The sequence below is a fragment of the Rhinolophus sinicus genome, chromosome 3 (genome assembly GCF_057876585.1).
Source record: "Rhinolophus sinicus isolate RSI-liver-muscle chromosome 3, RSI-T2T, whole genome shotgun sequence".
NCBI lineage: Eukaryota > Metazoa > Chordata > Mammalia > Chiroptera > Rhinolophidae > Rhinolophus > Rhinolophus sinicus.
Window position 1 is genome coordinate 157,548,286 of NC_142503.1, and position 19,184 is coordinate 157,567,469.

At 42.0% G+C, this 19,184-nt stretch overlaps 1 protein-coding gene across 2 annotated transcripts in view; it reads left to right on the forward strand.

Moving 5' to 3' along the window:
- Positions 1–19,184, forward strand: part of MAP2K1 (mitogen-activated protein kinase kinase 1) — a 70,651-nt gene that overhangs the window by 36,628 nt on the left and 14,839 nt on the right. For both annotated transcript variants that reach the window (XM_019725605.3, XM_019725606.3), the window contains exons 4-5: positions 5,943–6,020; positions 6,579–6,630. In XM_019725605.3, coding sequence (XP_019581164.1) covers positions 5,943–6,020; positions 6,579–6,630 — 130 coding nt within the window. The remainder of the gene's footprint in view (positions 1–5,942; positions 6,021–6,578; positions 6,631–19,184) is intronic.

Here is a 19,184-nt window from a genome sequence, read left to right on the forward strand (position 1 = left end):
CTTGGCACACAGCAGGTGCTAACAATTATTTTTTTTTTACGGATTGTCACCATCTCATCATGACCTTGGGCAAGTTTCTTTGTCTTTCTTTTTTTCTTCTTTATCTTTCTGATTCTTAGTTTCCTCATCTGTACAATGGCCATTATTATACCTGTCTCTTTGTGGTGAGGCTTAATTAAAATAATAGGTGTAAGTCTTCCAGCACGGTCTGGCTCACAGCACATCTTCTGTAATCATTAGCTTTTGCTTTATTCTCACTGGGGTGGACCGTTCAGAGATAAAAGGCTGACATGACTGAGTCTTCTGCGTCAGGACCGCTGTGCTTTCAGTCCAGCATAGTGTCCCTCAGCAACTTCTCCACTTCCTTCCGGACTCTTTAGACCTGCCCTGGCCTCTGGAATGAGAGCCACGGTGCCTGATTGGAATAAACTCCAGGAGAACCCTCCTTCAGAGGTTTGTCCCTTGCTGGTCCCCATTATTTTAAATGTCTATTTTAATGATACAGAAGTGCCATGCACACTCTTGCAGGCATCTGCCGACTTTGGCAGGTTCTACGTGGAACATGGATCCTGAAAACATCTGCGTGTCTCTGGGTCACTGAGAAAGTGTTTATTCCCTCTTGCTTCAACGAGAGCAGAGCAGTGTCTGTGGGAAGCACGTGAACACTCTGGCTTGCTCCTAGCCCGGGCCTGGGGTGCTGATTATTTTTCACTTGGGTCTTGGCTTTCTGTTGGTGGGGTGAGGCTGGGGGAGGGGACTTTTCTTTATCCTTTGGGTTTGTTGTGTCCTTTGTGCTCATGGTGGTTGGTTTTCTAGCTCTAGGCCAAGAGTTTTGGGTGATTATGTGTATATGGCAGTGGAGGGCCAGGAAAACTAGGAGAGAAGGTGGAAGTGATGGTGATAAGCCAATGACAGGAAAGATGGGAGTAGCCTTCTTTCCTCTTAGGTCTCACCAAAATAATGGAAGGTGGGTGGTGGCATGACTAGACATAAAAGCAACTGGCTTTTGCATCTTCCACCGCTTGCTGAGTCCTTTTCACATTATGTAAGTTATTAATCACATCAGCCTTGTCATGTGAGATGGATTGTTGACTCCATTCCCTGTCCTTTACCCCATATGGCAGATGGAGAGAGTAAGGGCTTGACAGGTTTAGCGGTTAGCCTAAGTCACATAACCAGTGTCTGTGCTGAACTCCAACCAGTGTCTAATTTGTTTGCTTTCTTTCAATTTCATACTCTCTCCATTACCTTTTGCAAGTCATACACTCAGGATTTTCTCATTTCTGCAAAGAAGTATTTGGGCCAGGTCTTCTGTAGGGAATCCTCTCCGTGTTAGCAGCCTGTGTTTCTATGGTTTTTGGCACTTGTAGCTCGTCAGGATTTACATTAATCAACATGGGTTCGGCTTCACAAACACTTATTTTCAGTGTCTGTTATGTGCAAGGTCAAGGTGCCATGTGAACTGCTGAGGGGATAAAAACATTGAGAACAGTATCTCTGCCCCGCTAGAGTTGGATGGCTGTGTTCTTGGGCTCCCTCGAGTGAGGGGTGCCATTGTGGACATACGGGCTTCTGAGCATCAGGTATGTGTCATTTCATACTTGCTGTTTTCTGAACCATCGGAAAATTTTTCCTCCAAGTCTGTGCCACCCAGAATTCTCCATTTAATAGGGGAACCAGGAGGCTATTTATGGGGCGAATGTGGTTGAATTTTAGGGTGCTAGCTTCAGAGGTTATGATTAGGCCCCAAATGTTGATAGGCAGGAGCCTATTCATTTATTCAGACCTTCCTGGAATCTTTTTTATTAGCTTTATGTGGCCTCTTGCCATGTGGGGGACAGTTTTTTTATTTATCTTAAATTGTCCTGTTTTGAGGCTTTGCCATTCTGGAATCCTCCTTTGTTCACTCGGGATTCATAGATTTGATCCTGACCTTTGTACCCCTTGCCCTGTCCCACCCCCATCCTTCCAGCCTTCCCCTCCAGGAGGAGAAGATGACAGGACATGACCAGGGCTGGTTTCCCATTCTCTTGGCCCATTTCCAGTATCTGCAGGTCAATCCTCCCTCTCCCCCTCAATGGATTTGGCTCTGTGGGAATAGTGAGGTCCTCCCACACAAGTTCCTGAAGCAGAAGGTATCTCTGGAATTACCCTGGGGAGCCTGAGCCTGGAAAACTGGCTGTCAGAGGCTGGGAGGGCCAAACCCTTTTGAGGGCCAAGCACAGCGTCTGACATCTATTAGGTGATAGGTGTTGAACGACAAGGAGGGAAGCAAGGATGGGGAGGCATAGTCAGGCCTGGGCTCAGTGGGAGAGTCATTGGGGTCGGCGATAGGGCAGAGTCTGTGCCTGGGTGTATATAGTCTCCGACGGCAGCTGGAACAGTCTGTTACTCCTACCGGAAAGGCTCAGAGCTGCCAGAGACGGGACCCTGTAGGGAAGCACTGGTGGCCTGAAGTCCAAGCAGCCTTGAGGACCAGAGTGGCTTTCTGGACACTCTCCCTGAGCAGGCCCTCCTGCTGGAGAGCTGCATCCGCCACCCCGACGGGAGGCTGACTTGACTGCTGGCTGCTACTTCTCGTGTGGATTTCTGCTTGACCTCAGCTGCCACATTTCGAAGGTGTTGACATGCAGAGCTCTGTTCATTAACCATATCCCAGCTTCTGAGGTGCTTTGGTCCTTTCTGTGTCACAGTCTTTGTGATATTCTTTGTCATTAACATTTTACCCCAACACTTTATTATGAAAATTTGAAACACACGGAAAGTTGAAGGAATTATATAATGTGCACTGTAAATCCGTCACCTAGATTCTTTAGTTAACATTTTGCCATATTTTGCTTTACCACATATTGTCCCGCTATCCATTGTTTAAATCATTTTTTGGATGCATTTTGAAGTAAATTTGTGTCATCAGCATTCATTGAGCCCCATCTTCTATAGCACTGGCCAGGGGCTGACTTCCCTAGAATTAAGCTGTGTGTGCACTGCCCAGGCTGCATTTTGAGCCCCCAGGGTAGATGAGTGCTCCCTGATCAGAACAGGGATGCTCTTGTCTCTGGGAAACTAGATTCCTGCTCTGGTGGTCGCTGGGCAGCAAGGGGACGGGGGACGCAGGGTTGATGGTTCTCATGCAGAAGTAAAAGCTTTTGAGCTCTTTTTTTTTCCCCCCCATAAAGCATTTGTCTCTCCTATAGAAAACCTTCACAAAAGCACCATTGACTTAGTTAATAATCGGCTTCTAAAAATAAGCACAATTTCAGCAGCTTTAGTCAGTGAAGGCAGGTCCTTGGCAACAGTGAAGTAGAATTAAAAGGTTGTGAGGTGAGTTGCAGGCAACTCTAGGTGATTCTAACTGTGGTTCATGCTTCTGGAATCTTGCTAATTCCATTGTTCACACTGTAACTGCGTATAGCACAGAAGGAGGTTAAAGGGAAAAGAGCCAAGGTTTCTTCTTTTTTAACAAGTGTTCAGCACAGCTCCCAGGGGAAGTGTAAACCAAGACAGTTAGCGGAGCTGCCCTCTCTCCTCGGCTATGGAACCTGAGAACCACAAGGTTAGCGTTTCTACTTCATTTGGATCAGCTTTTGACACAATCGTTTTGTTACCGTGATTGAAGTCCTCCCTGAGAATTAGGCAAAGCCGTTCAAACAAGGACCTGAAGCCACATTCAGTTCGAAGCAAAGTAGAAATGGCCCCGCAACTTTCTGCACTGGAGTTCCTCTTTCCATCAGTAAAGGGAATTGAGAGGTGCTAGGGATTTCTAGGAGCTGGCTGACTCTGACTTGGGTTTGGTTACCTGAGCTGTGGTGGTGTCCTGACTTGGCCACCAGGGGCCTGTGGCATCCCGAAGGGAGCCAGGCTCGTAGGATGCCTCAAGCCTCAGCCTGAGAAGGGCTCTTGGAAAGTAAGTGTGTTTACAGGGGAGTTCTCTTTGGTTCTAGATTCATAATTCTACTCTTGTATCTGTGTGGAGATTATAGCATGTTTGATTTTTTAGGTTGAATTTTGGACTCCTCTATCATGCTCCGTGGTGGACTGACCCACCATTAGGTAGTTGTGCTGGGGAGTTTATTATGATAAGAAGGCAGACATATTCAGGGGTGTTAGTGTGCATTTTGAGGATCCACACCTGTACTCATTTCTTTTTCTATCAGCATCCATGATCCAGAGTTGACATGACAGAAAATGATTGGCCCAAACTATCCTCTTATCAGCATAGAATATTTAAGTTGATAATCTATTTTTAGCATTGTTTAGGTAACATTTCCTGAGAGTCTATATCCCTGAATGAATCTTACTTATTTTCTCACCTCCTTTACAAAGAAAGTCGTTGTTGTATCTACCTAACAGTGCCTTTGCACAAAATGGGTACTCAGTAAATAACTGTTAATTTAAGGATTTAATTCTTCACTTTCATAAATGAGTTTCATCATTAAAAAGGGTAAAACATTCATTGTAGAAAATTTATAAACAATAGAAAAGCCCAAAGAAGAACCTGTCATACAACAAAAATCCCTGATAGTCTTACTACCTCACCTGGAAATAACAATTGATAACAGTTTTGATGTTCTGGTTTTGTGTGAGCATACACACACTTCCACTTTTATAAAAATGGGATTTTTCTTTGTCCTTCTTTAGTTCATCATGTTACGTGTTGTTCTGTGACCTTGCATTCCATGGTTACATTGTAGGGCCCTGGTGATTCTGAAAGGAACATCACTCTGGTCTTGCCACCTCCAGGGTTCAGCTTCTGTATCACTCCTGTTGTGAGCCCTTCCCTCAGCCACTCTGTGCAGGAATTGCTTCTCCTCTGAGCACCTGTAGCAATGTTTGGCATTCAGTTGTTCCCTACCTTGTTTCAGAGGAGGATTTAAGGTGCCTTGCCTCTTTATGAATAGGTCCTGTCTGCCCAAGCAGAGTGTGTTTTTTTTTTCTGTATGTATGTATAGGTTTTTCCATCCCAATTCCTTACATATCCCTGTGCTGTACACAGAAGTGATTAATAAATAAGTGAAGATGGTAACTGCTTAGTGTAGACAGGATACTTTAGAAAATCAGTCTGAGTTTGCAGGAATTTTCTCTACTTTTGGGGGTAATTTTAAATTGCAGCTGATAATTGGTTACACCTGAAGCCATAGGGTATGAACCTATTTCTGCCTTGACATGTTAGAGTTCCCTGAGTGAAGCATTTCTTGAAGATTTCAGGTTTATATTTTATTGAGATTTATATATTTCCTGCACTAGTTTGTAAATTTATTGAGGTCAAGAACTAGGTCCTTTTCACATCTCTGTCTCCCATAGAACCTAACATAGCCCATGGCACTTTGTGGGATTCGTGGAAAGAATTTATTGCTTTCCATGACATTTTAAAAATGTTTATTAATTATGATTTGTTAGGATAATACCAGATGAAATTTGTGACTTATATGATGGTGATAAAATGGTTAACATTTATTGAGCTCTTACTATATGCTACACATTGTTCTTAGTGCTTTATATGTTTTAGCTTGTTTAATAGTTATAATAGCCTTATGATTATTATAATAGCCTTACAATTATTATCAACCCTATTTTATAAGTTGAGTATCTTGGTCAAAGTCCCTTAATAAGCAGAAGAGTTGGGATTCAAAGTGACAGTTTGCCTCTAGAACCTGCCCTCCTAATCACTACACTATGCTGTCAGTTCAGTGCAAATCAAGCCCTTTGTTTGGCCACTGAATTAGTAATTTATTTAATGATTATTCATAAGATTTGAGTTACTAGTTATTTGATAGCCCCCACAATGTGTTGCGTTTATATGACATTTGGTATCTGGAACAAACCAAAGGGTACCCTTCTAGGAGGATCTGCCACCTGTGAGATTCACTTTCCTCCTGAGGTTTAACACTTAAAACACTAGTTAGAAACATAGTCACTAAATGGACTGGTATTCTTGTTCTTAGGATGGGGGTTCCTTGGATCAAGTCCTGAAGAAAGCTGGAAGAATTCCTGAACAAATTTTAGGAAAAGTTAGCATTGCTGTGAGTATACTGTGAAGTTTTTCTTCCAGGTCCCCTTATTGATAACTTAATGAGTTGGTAGGAAATGGACAAGGGAGGAAGCTAGGAAGTCATCAAAGGGGAAGTTTGTAAGAAAATGGGGTTTACTCACTAGAATTTTCCCTATCTAGATTCTGGATACAATGTTCTCTCTCTCATTAAACTGGAAAAGTAACTTCTATATTAAAATCTGTCTTGAAAAATATGAAAGAGTATCCAAAAGAATTCTGATTTGTGATATCAGAAAGCCTCTTTCTAGATTTCAGGTTTAGAAAGAAATGAATTCAAGCAAAGTATTTTTTAATGTTGTTTAAACTTGCAATAATCAATTTTACTTAAAAATAATATTCTATATGCCATGTAAAAAGATGGTTTCTTGATAAGGCAGGTTAAAACAATCAAACAAAATAAAAAGTAAAAAAAGGTAAATTTGTAATGTTAGGTGGAATATTTTCTAGATCATTTTAAAATAGAGACATTGAGTATTTTCTATACACCAGTATTTCAGTTTTCCATATCTTTACATTCTCTTTCCTCTAGGTAATAAAAGGCCTGACATATCTGAGGGAGAAGCACAAGATTATGCATAGAGGTAAGAAATTACTTGCTAGTTGTTGTTTTTAAAATTTTAGCTGAAATCTAGAAGTTGTTGCATCTTCTTTTGTGTTTTGGTGTAAAAGCCATTTAATAGTATTTTTAAGTTTTATTACAAGTCTTTGACGATTTAGCTTGATGACTGGAGCAGCAGGTCCCACCATCTTCTTGGTCTGTGGTTCACCTGATACCTGAAGCTGTGATAGGCATAGTCGCGCAGCAAGCCCGGACCAGAGGCTCAGCTAGGATTTAATTACCCAGCCCCCGATGTCACTGTCTGCCACGGAGTAGATTTTACATAGGCCCAAAGTCATGACTAACTGACTGGATGTGAGTTTGATTATAAAAGAAACTCTGGTTTGTTTTAATAAAGGTATACATGCACTTGCCATGTGACATACTACTTTTAGATATTAATCCAAGATAAATGAAAACATATGTCCACCCAGACTCGTGTACAAATGTTTAAAGCAACTATTCATTGTAGAAACAATCAAAATGTGCTTCAATAGGCAAAGAGATAAATAAATTGTAGTATCTCCATACAATAGAATAGTAGTCAGCAATAAAAATGAACAGGCTACTGATACACATAACAGCTGATTAATCTCAAAAACATTTATGCTGGATGAAAGAAACCCAGCACAAAAGAGTACGAACCGTTTTCATTTATATAAAATCACAGAGAAAACAACAACGAATCTATAGTGACAAAAAGTATCAGTGGTTGCCTGAGGATCTAGGGAGAGATTAACTTCACAGGAACATGAGGGAACATTTTGGGGTGATGGAAATGTTACATCTTGATTATGGTGATACATACATGGGTATATGCATTTATCAAAAGTCAAACTTTTCACTAAAGTAGCTGCATTTTTTAAAATATAAATTATACCTCAATAAAGTTTATTTTAAAAAAAGATGAAGTCAGAGGAAAGAAAAACAGAAAGTGCTCTCGACCATGTCACATCAGCTGCAGTGTGCTAACAGTGACAGGAGTAAAGAGGGAGGGTGGAGGAGGACTGGAGAGAACTGGAGAGGACTGGAGAGGACTGGAGAGGACTGGAGAGGACTGGTGGAATTGACTGGCCAGCTTACGAGTGGCCATACGTTGGGTGGTACATTCTAAATTTTAGAAGACATTTTCTTCATTAAAATTTGTTTTCTTAAATTGTGGTAAAATACACATAACATAAAATTTACCATTTTATCCAATTTTAAGTGTATAGTTCAGTGGTGTTAAATGCGTTCAGATTGTTGTGCAACCTTCACCATCATTAGTGTTGTTAACGTGCCAGTTTTGCTTTTATTGATCTATAGATTCAAGGCCATCCCATTGAACATCCCAGCATCCTTTTTTTATAGAATTGTCGAATTGTGTCTAAAATTTATATGGAAATGCAAAGGACATAGAATAGCCAAAACAACTTTAAAAAAGTTGGAGGACTTACACTACCTGATTTCAAAATTTGTTATAAAGATATAGTAATCAGTACATTGTTGTATAGGTATAAAGCTAAACATAATAGATAAAATAGAATGAAGAATTCAGAAATAGACACACACATATATAGTCAGTTGAGTTTTAACAAAGATTACAATGTGTACTCGTGTACAAATGTTTAAAGCAACTATTCATTGTAGAAACAATCAAAATGTGCTTCAATAGGCAAAGAGATAAATAAATTGTAGTATCTCCATACAATAGAATAGTAGTCAGCAATAAAAATGACTAGTAAGGAAAGAATGATCTTTTCAGCCAATGATGCTGGAACAATTGGATATCCTATGCACAAACCTAACCTCATACCATACACAAAAATTAACTCTCAGTAGATCATAGGCCTAACTGGAAAAGAGTTAAAACTATAAAACTAAAAGCAGCATAAGGAACTATCTTAGTGACCTGTGTTTTAACAAAGAGTTTTTAAATGGGACACAAAGGGCACAAACTATAAAAGAAAAATCAATAAATTCAACTTCATCTAAATTAAAAACATTTGCTTTTCAACAGACAGTGATAAAAACAAAAAGGCCAGCCACAGACTAAGAAAATATTGGCAAAAGTGTATCTGTCAAATGACTTTATGTAGAATATATAAAGACTTCTTACAACTTAATAATGAAAAGATAAACAACCCAATTAAATAATGGGTAAAAGATTTGAACAGACACTAAAGAAAATACATGAATGGCAAATAAGCACAAGAAAAGGTATTCAACGTCATTAGTTATTAGGGAAATCTCATTGTGGTTTTAATTACATTACAAAACACCCGGTGTCTAAAAAGACTGACCCTATGGTACTGAGTATGTGGAGCAACTGGAACTCTCACATACTGCTGGTGGGAATGTAAAATGGTACATTTTATTGGAATGGTACATCATGTTGGAAAACAGCTTATCTGTTTCATAAATGTTAAGCATGTATCTGCTGTACATTCAGGCATCTCACTCCCAGGATTTGCCCTGAAGAAATGAAAGCATATGTCCAGTCAGGGACTTGTATGTGAATGTTCATAGTTGTTTTATTTGTGATAGCCAAAACTAGAAACAATTCAAATGTCCATCAACAGTTGACTGGATAAACAAATTGTGGTATATCCATAAATAGGATACTGGTTAGCAATACAAAGACCACCGATACATTGAACAATATGGGTAAATCCTCAAAGAATGATGCTCAGTGAAAGAGCCAGACAAAAAGCACATAATGTGATTCCATTTATATAATTCCAGAAATTGCAAACTGTCGTGACAAAATGCAAATCAGTGGTTGCCTGGAGAATGAGGGAAGGGGAAGAAGAGAAGTACAGAGGAGCATGAGGAAACTTTTAGTGGTGATAGATAGGTTTCTAATCTTGATTGCGGTGATGTCATATATATTCATCAAATGATATACTTTATATGGATTTATTTATTGTATAAAAATTATATACCAACAAAGCTGTAAAAAACCGAAAAGTAAAAACATAGTCAAGTTGCTGAAAACCAGTGATAAAGAGAGATTCTTAAAAGTAGCCAGGGAAAGGGATGACAACTTTGGAAAACAGTTTGATAGTTTCTTTGAAAATTAAATCATCAACCCATCAAACCGGAAATGGTAGAGTGAGAATTAACTTCAAATGGTCATGAAGGAACTTTCTAGAGTAATCAAAATATTAAATCTTCAGTTTGATGGTGCGTTCACAGATGTATACATTTTTTTCAAAATACATCAATTAAGGGCGGCCGGGTGGCTCAGTTGGTTAGAGCGTGAGCCCTGAGCTACGGGGTTGCCGGTTCGATTCCCACATGGGCCAGTGGGCTGTGCCCTCCACAACCAGATTGAAGGACAATGACTTGGAGCTGATGGGCTCTGGAGAAGCACACTGTTCCCCAAGATTCCCCAATAAAATTTATTGAAAAACAAAACAAAACGCATCAATCATATACTTAAAAAGTAAAACTATAGAAAGCCTCTGCTTTCTTCCTGCAGCAAAACGGCTACCATTTTGTCCTCTTTTCACTGGCAGTTAAGAAAGTATCAGTAGGAAGTATGGTATAGCATGAGGGGACAGCAGTCTCCCAGTAGCTTTATGGCCCTTAATCTATGGTTTTTTAAGACCTCTGAGTTCCATGTTAGAATATTTTAGTGTATTTATTTCTGGGAAATAGGAGTAGCTGAAAGGAGAAGAAGGAACACTTCTTGAGCATGGGGCCGTGTGCTAGGGCTGCAGTGGACATACGGAATTGCACTGAGAGGTACCCATGAGGTCAGTGTCGTTAGAAGGCTCTGCCGGAGTAAAGCCATTATTACATCAGGCATAAAATGGAGTCCTCATGCCTGCTCTAGGTTGCTGTGAGGATTTGTGATGTCACAAAAGAAAGCAACTGGCAAAGTGTTTTGCATATAGAAGAGCCTAACAGATGCTAATTGCCTTCCTTATTCCTTTATGTAATTTGTGAAGAAATTGAGACTGAGTGAGATTAAGTTCCTTTTAGGCACTGCACCTTCGTGTGCTCCTCCTCCTGCCTTTCCTGGGAATGCCTCCTTTCTGATCCCCACCCCTCCCCTCGTACTCATCATACCTTTGCTCATCCCTTAAGTACAGCACTGTGGCTGGGGCATCGGCCAGTGGAAGTGCAAATCCTGACTTGCTTACATCAAAGGGTGTATAAACTCTCTGAATTGTTTATTCATTTGTAATTGAGGACAAGTCATGCCAAAGAACAATAACATACTTCATATAATTTTGAGAGTTAAATAGTCTGTCGTATAAATCATTAATAAATATTAGCTAACAGTAATAATGTTATGAGTAGCTCAGCCATCTCTTCTTCCGAGAAGCTTTCCCATGAACCAGCCCGTTAAGTGCGCTTCCTCTGTATTCCTTTGACACAGTGTCCGTTTCTTTCTTATTGTAATAAATGATGGTCATTATTGATTGAGGACCTATTACATACCAAATACCATATTATGTGCTTTATGGTACTTATTTGTTGTTCAAACAACCTTGTGAGATAGGTATATTTTTCCTATTTTGTACTTGTGGAAACCAAAGCTCACAGAGTTTATATATTTCTCTTGGTAGGCTTTGGGTTTCCTCAAATCAGGAACCATGTCTAATTCATCTTTGTTTTTCCAGTCCCTAACATAATTGCAGAAAATAGCTCCTCCTTAAAGAGTTGTTAAAGGGGTAGGTGTGTGAATACCTTTTTGTTGGAACACACAGGAATTAGCAGTGAAACTGGGCCAGGAACTCATGTCTCCTATTCGTAACACAGTCATTAATCTAGTCCTGTGTTTTTTTCCTACCATGTGCCTTCTCTGTGGTTTTGATGGAAAGCTCTAACTTGATTTCCATTTTAGAGAGGAAGGTCTCAGCTCATTCCTGGAATAACCCGCATGCTTTTCTTTTCAGCCTGGTGCTCCCCCACTTTCCCAGGAATTTCTTGTCTGGCTCCACCAGTTATTACTCTTTGGCATGAAGAGCTACTTTGTGAGCCAGACAGGTCTCTGGACAGATGTCTTTGGTGGAGAGTTCACTACTTACCGAGCCAAAGAAGGGGGAAGTCACCAGAAGGACTTCTGCCCCAGTGAGCAGCATGTGTATGCAGGCCGACCTGGCCTGGCTGCTTATTAGCTCTTCAGACTCTTGCTGTGTGGGGGGCTTCTCCAGAAGTTCTGAAAGAGTTGGCTGTGAGGCCTGGCCTGTGGAATGGTTCTCTTGCACCACTTGGCTCCTGAGCAAGAAGCACAATGAATGGATGAGTCCTGGAAACCTGAGTTAGGGTGAGAAGGAGAGGGCGTCTCCCTGCTTCTGTCTTTAGGCCTCCTCGCTGCCAGTAAATTCTTCCTCTGCTCTAAATATATTCTTTCCTGATGAAATGTAAACGCTGTTCTTCTCATTCTGTCCTTGAGAAAAAATGAGGAAGTATAAAAAGGCTTTTTCTCTGCTCCAAATTTCTACTTATCCCTGCTGTTGATACTGATTTGCTGGCGATAGCTTAGTGATTAGTTCAATTAGCTTTTGCTGTGTAATAAACCACCTCAAAACTTAGTAGTTTAAAACAACAGTTTATTCCTTTCTACAATTCTGTAGGCTGGCAGGGCCGATCTCCCCGGTTTCTTACATCATCTGGGAGGCTAACGCCCTTGCGTCTTCCTTCCCACGATGGTCTTAGGGTTTCAGTAGCAAGAGGGTAATCCCAATACTCCAGCACCGCGTAAGCCTCTGCTTATCTCAGGTTTGTTACTGTCCTGTTGGTTACAGCAAGCCACGTGGTCAAGCCAAGATTCAGAGTAGAGTGACTGATTCTACCTCTTGTTGGGAGGAGCTACAAAATATTATGACAAGTTCTTTCATGCTGTCACAGTGATAAAAGTTTGAATCCCGACTGTTTACTTACTGTGTAGCCTTGGGTGAGTTACTTAACTTCTCCAAACCTCAGGAAAATGGAGAAAATAGAGCCTACCTAAAAGGTTGTGAGAATTAATTGAGATAATGCCTACAAAGCCCTTAGAATAGTGCTCACATAATGGGCACTTAATAAACATTAGCTGCTGCTTAGCAGATGACTTGGCATAGGCTTTTATGATTACCAGCAACAGAAACCAGCCTAATGTGGTTTAAGCTTCTCAAAACTTACTCGCTAGAAGGATCCTGGGAAAGCTCAGGGAATCCTTTGAAAAGCTGAACCCATAGACTTTGTCGGATAGGGACTAGGGCCGCTCTGGTTGGGAAGCTGGGTCACTCAAGCAGAAAAGCAGCTGTCCCGAGTTCACACCTACCACAGGGGACTGCTAGTGGGCCAATTGGCCCGCTTAGCGTCACTGGGGGGATGGACTTCAGGCTCAGTCACCTCCCAGAGGGCTCAGGGGTCAGTGCCTCCGGAGCATCTACTCCCACAACAATCATGCAGGTATCACGAGTCTCCATCCCCTCCTCTGAGTGTTGGAGGCAGGTTGGCTCCCTGTTACCTAATCTAGCATGCAGAGGTGACACTGATTTTAAATTAGGTGAAAGAGATTTCTAGGTGTGCCCACTCTAAGGAAAACTAGTGTACAAAAGTAATTTATAACACAAGTTGCTCTGGGGGCAATTCTTTGCTTTTTAAAAACACTACAACATGATGTTTCAAATACAAGTTCTCATAGAATCTTCATAAAGGCAAGCAAATCACATTAATTCGATTCAAACATTGCTTTTTAGGAATATGTTGGTGATGCAAAACTAGGCATTCCTGCACTTACAAATTACTTTTTAAATAAGAGGAAGTACAATAATGGTATTCGAGGGGAGACACACTGTTTTCAGGTGCCATTTAGGTACAGCTTGGTAGAGGCATCTTGAAAGTTGTTCAGTTATCTTTCTCTAACTGGCTGTGTGTCTTGTTTCTAGTGAGGTATACCGCCTTGGGTGTGCACATGCCAGCTTTCCCACATTTCCCTACACACTGGATGGGAACTTAGAGATAGGTATGTTCTCACCCTCAATTCCTGCAGTGATTTGTCTCTGTCATTGTGGAGCAGGGCTTCTTGGGCAGGACAAGCACAGCTGATATTCCCACTGTCTGAAGCTCTGGCCAGCTGTTCAGAATTTCATCCGTGGTAAACTGGTTCGCTCTGATCTGTCCTGGCGTTTTGCAGACATTGTGTTTTATTTGCACTGTGTGTTCGAAGGGTGAAGCAGTCTGCGTCTCAGCCTGGTGTATGTGGTTTGTGGGCTGTTGATCAGGGGTGGGCATTAGATCTGTGACATCGCTGGGAGTATTAGTTTTCTGTGAGATCTCTGGGTGACATTCTGCTGGATAGGAACATGCACATCTTTATTTGCCCTTTTTCTCACAGTTGCTTCCCCCCATCCAATAAAAAGAATTCGTATTTGTAAAATGTTCATAGAATATTTACCAAATTCATGGTATTGGATGAATCACTACGGAGGGCATACAGATGGCTCAAATGAATTGTGTCCTCCAATTGCTTAGAGTCTAACAGTGGAAAAGAAACATATCTGTGTGACTCCTGGTAGAACACAGCCAGTGTCATTGTTTATTGCATGAGTCACTACCCTGCCAACTTTCAATAGAATCTGACGTGATATAACTAGATAGGATTCTTTGGTTTTGTCTGAAACTCACTTCAAGGCTACTTAATCAAAAGAGGGAATGTATTGGCCTGGGTTACCAGGAGGTCTGAAGGCAGGGTTGACTATGGAGTCGAATGCCAGTCTCAGGACTCTCTTTACCTCTCTCCTTTACTCTTCATTGTGTGGGATTCCTTTTAGTCTGACTGTCTTCACTGGGGGGAGCATGGATCTCACTAACACCCCCCCCCTCCGCACCCTCCCACACACACATCTAGTCTTTACTGTTCTCTCTCCCTGAGAAAGAGCTCCGCCCACTCTCCTCTGTATCCAGATCAGTGCTTGCACTACTGATTGGCTCTGCTTGGAGTGCCCACCCACTCCTGGACCAATCATTGTGTTCAGGGAACTAGAGTAGTCTGGTTGGCCATCCGGGGTGATAGGCCCATCTCAGTGGTGGGATAGATGAGGTGTCTTGGTTGACACCCCAGGAGAAACACTTGTTGGAGGAGGAGTATATCTCAAGTGAAAAAAAGGGGTTCTATTAAAGATGGGGAGGAGGAATGGATGCTGAAAGCAAGCAAATTAGAAAAAACCAGTTTTTCCATTATAAGTACTATAAAGCATTGGGTCAGAAGGACAAAAAACTGCTAACATAAACCAAAACAATAATTAAGCCCTCAAGGCAGGGGTGGGCAAACTGGCAGCCTGCAGGCCAAATCTGGCCCACCCTGCCTGTTTTTTGTATGGCCTGCAAGCTAAGAATCCTTTTCAGAATTTTGTGACGTTATAATTCTGTGCAATTCACATTTTGGTGTCTGTAAATTAAGTTTTATTGGAACACAGGCATGCTTGTGTAAGTGTTGTCTATAACTGCTTCTGGGCTATAATGACAGAGCTTGTGAAAGAGACCGTGTGGCCCTCCAAGCCTAAAATGTTTGATCGCTGGGCCTTTATAGAAAAAGCTTCCTGACCACTGGGTTCAGGGGAAGAAGAATCCTCTGACTGAGGAAACTTTAGAATTTAATCACAAAACTCAGCTTTAAGTTCGTGATGAAAACGTGATGGATGGCATAGGTAGGAGAGGGTTCCCCCCCCCGCCCCCGGAACGCTGACAGGAATTAACTACAAAGGTTTCTGTGTAGTCTTTCCATTTACTGTGGCAGGAGGTCATAGGTCCACTTCATCCAAGGCTGACGCCCAGGCGGTTAGGCTGTGAGATAGACTGTGTGAGTGGGTGGTGAGAAGGGACTAGAATACAGCTCTGATTCAGTCCATTTAAAGCAGTGATGTGCATTTCCAGTCCACCACTCTTCTTAACGACCATTCTTCTAATGACCAACGTCTTATTTTGATGGAGACCCTGGAGAAGCATTACATGGTTTAGATCAATGTGGAGTTCATACAATTTAGCCCGTAAATTATTCCTGCCTTGGGGTTGCTGGCTGATGATCAGTGACTGGCTAAGAACAGTGTTAAATTCTACCTCAGCTTGTTTTGCTTTCCCTTCTATCAGGTGAAGCAGAGTGTAGCCTGCTAGATCTTTACGCCAAGTATTGGTAGCCTGGGCCTGCAGGGTGCTGAGAAAGCCAGCCTGGGTTTTTGAGCCAGACTATAATTGGAGCAAGCTAGACGGCTCTCTTCAGAGCTGGAGTAGTTTGTACCTTGGGGCTGCCTGCTTGGAGTGCACTGCAAAAGAGTTCCTTATTGCCCAGGATCAAGAGTTATAACAACAGGGAGCTGTCAGGTCAGAATGACATTAAAGCTTCCTTGGAGACTAGAAGAGCGTTTTTGGATCCTAGTCTGGGAACAGCGGGGCGTCTCCAGAGGAACTGGGTCCTCAGCCATAGTCAGGATTTCAACGTCTGAAACCTTCCTCTCTTCAGACTTCCTGTTGGCACAGAAAGGCAAGATCTGCAGCAGCCACATTTGTTTTTGTTTTGTTGTTGTTTTACGAGCTGTTGGTAGTAGACTCACATGTAATGAGTTTCTGAGTAGCTTCTGTAATCCTTTCAAAGCACTGTCCTGCCTGCCAGGCCTTTTCTGGCATGTTGCCAGGCATCCCTGAGACAGAAAGGGTGGCCCCTGATGCTGCACACAGGGTTCTGTCCTGAGCGCAGTCCCTGTGGGTGTGTCAGAGGACGTTGTCTGTGCCTTGATCCGTACGTTGCCATGGTGTCCAGGAGGCCACCTGGCTGCACTTCTGCTTCTTTTGCTCACCAGTCTCCTCCCCCAGCCATGTGGTGACAGTCTCAAGGGGGCAGTGAATCTACAGGGAGGCTGATTCCTTTGAACTCTGTCTAGACTGCCCCACCTTACAGATGGGGAGAACCAGAGAGTGGCTAGTAAGTAGCTGGAATCCAGTATGCTGGTCTCTTGGTTAGAAGTGAGCGTCACGTTCTCTCTAGAAGTATGTCAGCTCCTAGATCCATAGCGATGGATTATGGCTTCTAGATGAGTTTGTCTCTAGCTCCTCAAGCAAAGCAGATGGGAAGTTGGAGGAGGGAGAGGGCTTCCTCAGCTCCCTTTAGGGAAGCATCATGGCGGAGGTGGTCAGTCTCCATCTGAAGCAGCTGGAAGAAAGAGCACTTCTTCCAAATGAGTGGGGGTGGGGGGTTGGGGGGGTGAGAGGGTTTTTCTTTGTAGACTACACGAGGAACATCGTTACTTTGCTTACATTTGTCCTTAAATTGTCAATCACACTCTTTTAGTGCTTCTTTCAGGGACTTGTCCCAAGCTAAGCTAGGAATGGCTGGGGAGCGGCCTCTTGACTTCCTTTCCAGACTTCTGTGGTGAATCATGCTGAGCTGTGACCCAGGCACACATGGCAATGCCTTGCTTTGGTGGAGCTTGGATCACCATAAACCCAGTGACATTTCCTAGAAATTCTCTCCCACTCTTCATTTTAAAATGAACGGATCTCCAGCTGGCTCTACCTTCTCTTTTCCATTGTCTTTCTTTTTCCCGTCTCCTGCTGAGCAGACTGTCTTCAGCAGGTCAAAATAGGTTTTTAGCTGGTTTTCCTTTCTTGAGTAGCAGATGATGACTATCCAAGTTAGCTTAGCCACCACTGTTTTCCTGCCCACTGGTGGTTGATTGGCTTTGTGATAGACTGAGTATCTGCTTGTCTTCTGAAATAGCCTAGACAGTCTGGAGAGGGAAATACACTGCTTTAAGGCAGATATTTTAGGAGAAAGGTTGTTTTATGACTTTTGGCAAGGGACTTCACTTGAGCCTTAATTTCTGTATGTTAAATTGGGCTGCTCTGACAAGTATGCATCATTAGAAATGAGAGATCAGGGGATCTAGGACCCATAAGCTTTTTCCTTTACTGCCCCTCTTTCCTTTGGTTCCCCTCTTTCTGTCTCTCTGTAGTGTAACCCTTATAGTTTTCCTCTAGCTTTTGTTACATTCTATTTTTAAAATTTAGACCATTTCTTGGAATGGCTTGTACTGATGAAAACCAAATACTGACTCTTGCAACATCATCTCATGTTTAATTGTCAACATTTGTGTGCCTTTTGGGTTAGATGTGAGCGGTGAATTTGCAGAGAGGAGCGCACAGAGTAGAGAATGAAAGCATTTCAAATGAAAGTTGTAACTATGTGTGTTGATGAATGTTAACTAAACTTATTGTGGTGCTTATTACAGAATATGTACATAGAGCAACTCATTGTTATACATCCCAAAGTAATCCAAACGTCGTATGTCAATTATATCTCAATTTTTTAAAAGTTGTGGTTGGGGAAGGGGGTCACTCATGCTATATAGATGGAACAAGCTTAATCTGGGAGAAGGATGTGACTTGGGGTAGGTTAAAATCTTTGAAGTCTGCTTGTGAGAGAAAATAACTCCCTAGTTGCAAAAATCTTGAAAGTGAAGAGAGATAAAAATAGCTGCTTGTTAGGACCTGGCACCTGCTCCTGCTCCTGGGAAGGCTCCCTGTTGAACTCAGTTGTTAGTCAGAAGGAGCTGGGAAACAACCTCTAGTTCCCGCTGCGTCTCGCAGTCAGACTTGTCAGGGAGGATAACGAGCTGGAGCCCAGCAGGAAGCGCTCACTTACTAAACCAGAGCAGGGAGTTATTTTCTCTCTCAAGCAGATTTCAAGGAATTTAACCTACCCCAAGTCACATCCTTCTCCCAGATTAAGCTTGTTCCATCTGTACAACAGGAGTGATCCCCTTCCCCAACCACAACTTTTAAAAAATTGAGATATAATTGACATACAACGTTGTATTAGTTTTAGATGTATAACAGAGTTGCTATATGTACATATTTTGTAAATAAGCACCACAATAAGTTTAGTTAACATTCATCAACACACGTAGTTACAATTTTTTTCTTGTGATAATAACTTCTAAGATCTCTCTTAGCAAATTTTAAGTATACAATACAGTATTGTTAACTGTAGTCACCATGCTTGCTGTACGTTACATCTCCAGGGCTTGCTTATCTTATAACTGCAAGCGGTGCCTTTCGGCCACCTTCACCTACAACTTAATAAATGGCTTTTCTGAAACTTTGGAGTACAGCTCACTGTGGTTTGCCATTTGCTCTGGATAATCAATCAAGACTCTCTGAGTTCTTCTCCATCCTCTGCCGTTAGTGTAGTTTTAACCGATAACTCTGGGCCTCAGTGTGTTCTTATTTGCACACAAGGGTTTATAATGCTTGCTTCACACTATTTTTGTGAGGATTAAAGAAGACAATATATTTAAAAGGCCTGGCCTGGTAGGTGCTCAATGACCCATAGCTATTGTGGTGTCTGCCTAGGTTGGCTGGGTTTGCTGGGCCCCCCATCCTCCCACCCCAGTCTTTTAGCTGCATCCGTTCCCCTTAGCTGGGAGAAGGCAGCCAGGGGAGGACGCTGGAGCTTCTGTTTAATGCTCTTGGGGAAGGTTGGGTGGGAAAAAGAGGTTACAGCTCATGCTAATCGAAAGGTTTGGGATTTTTCTCTGAATTTTAATTATCTTTGCTACTTAA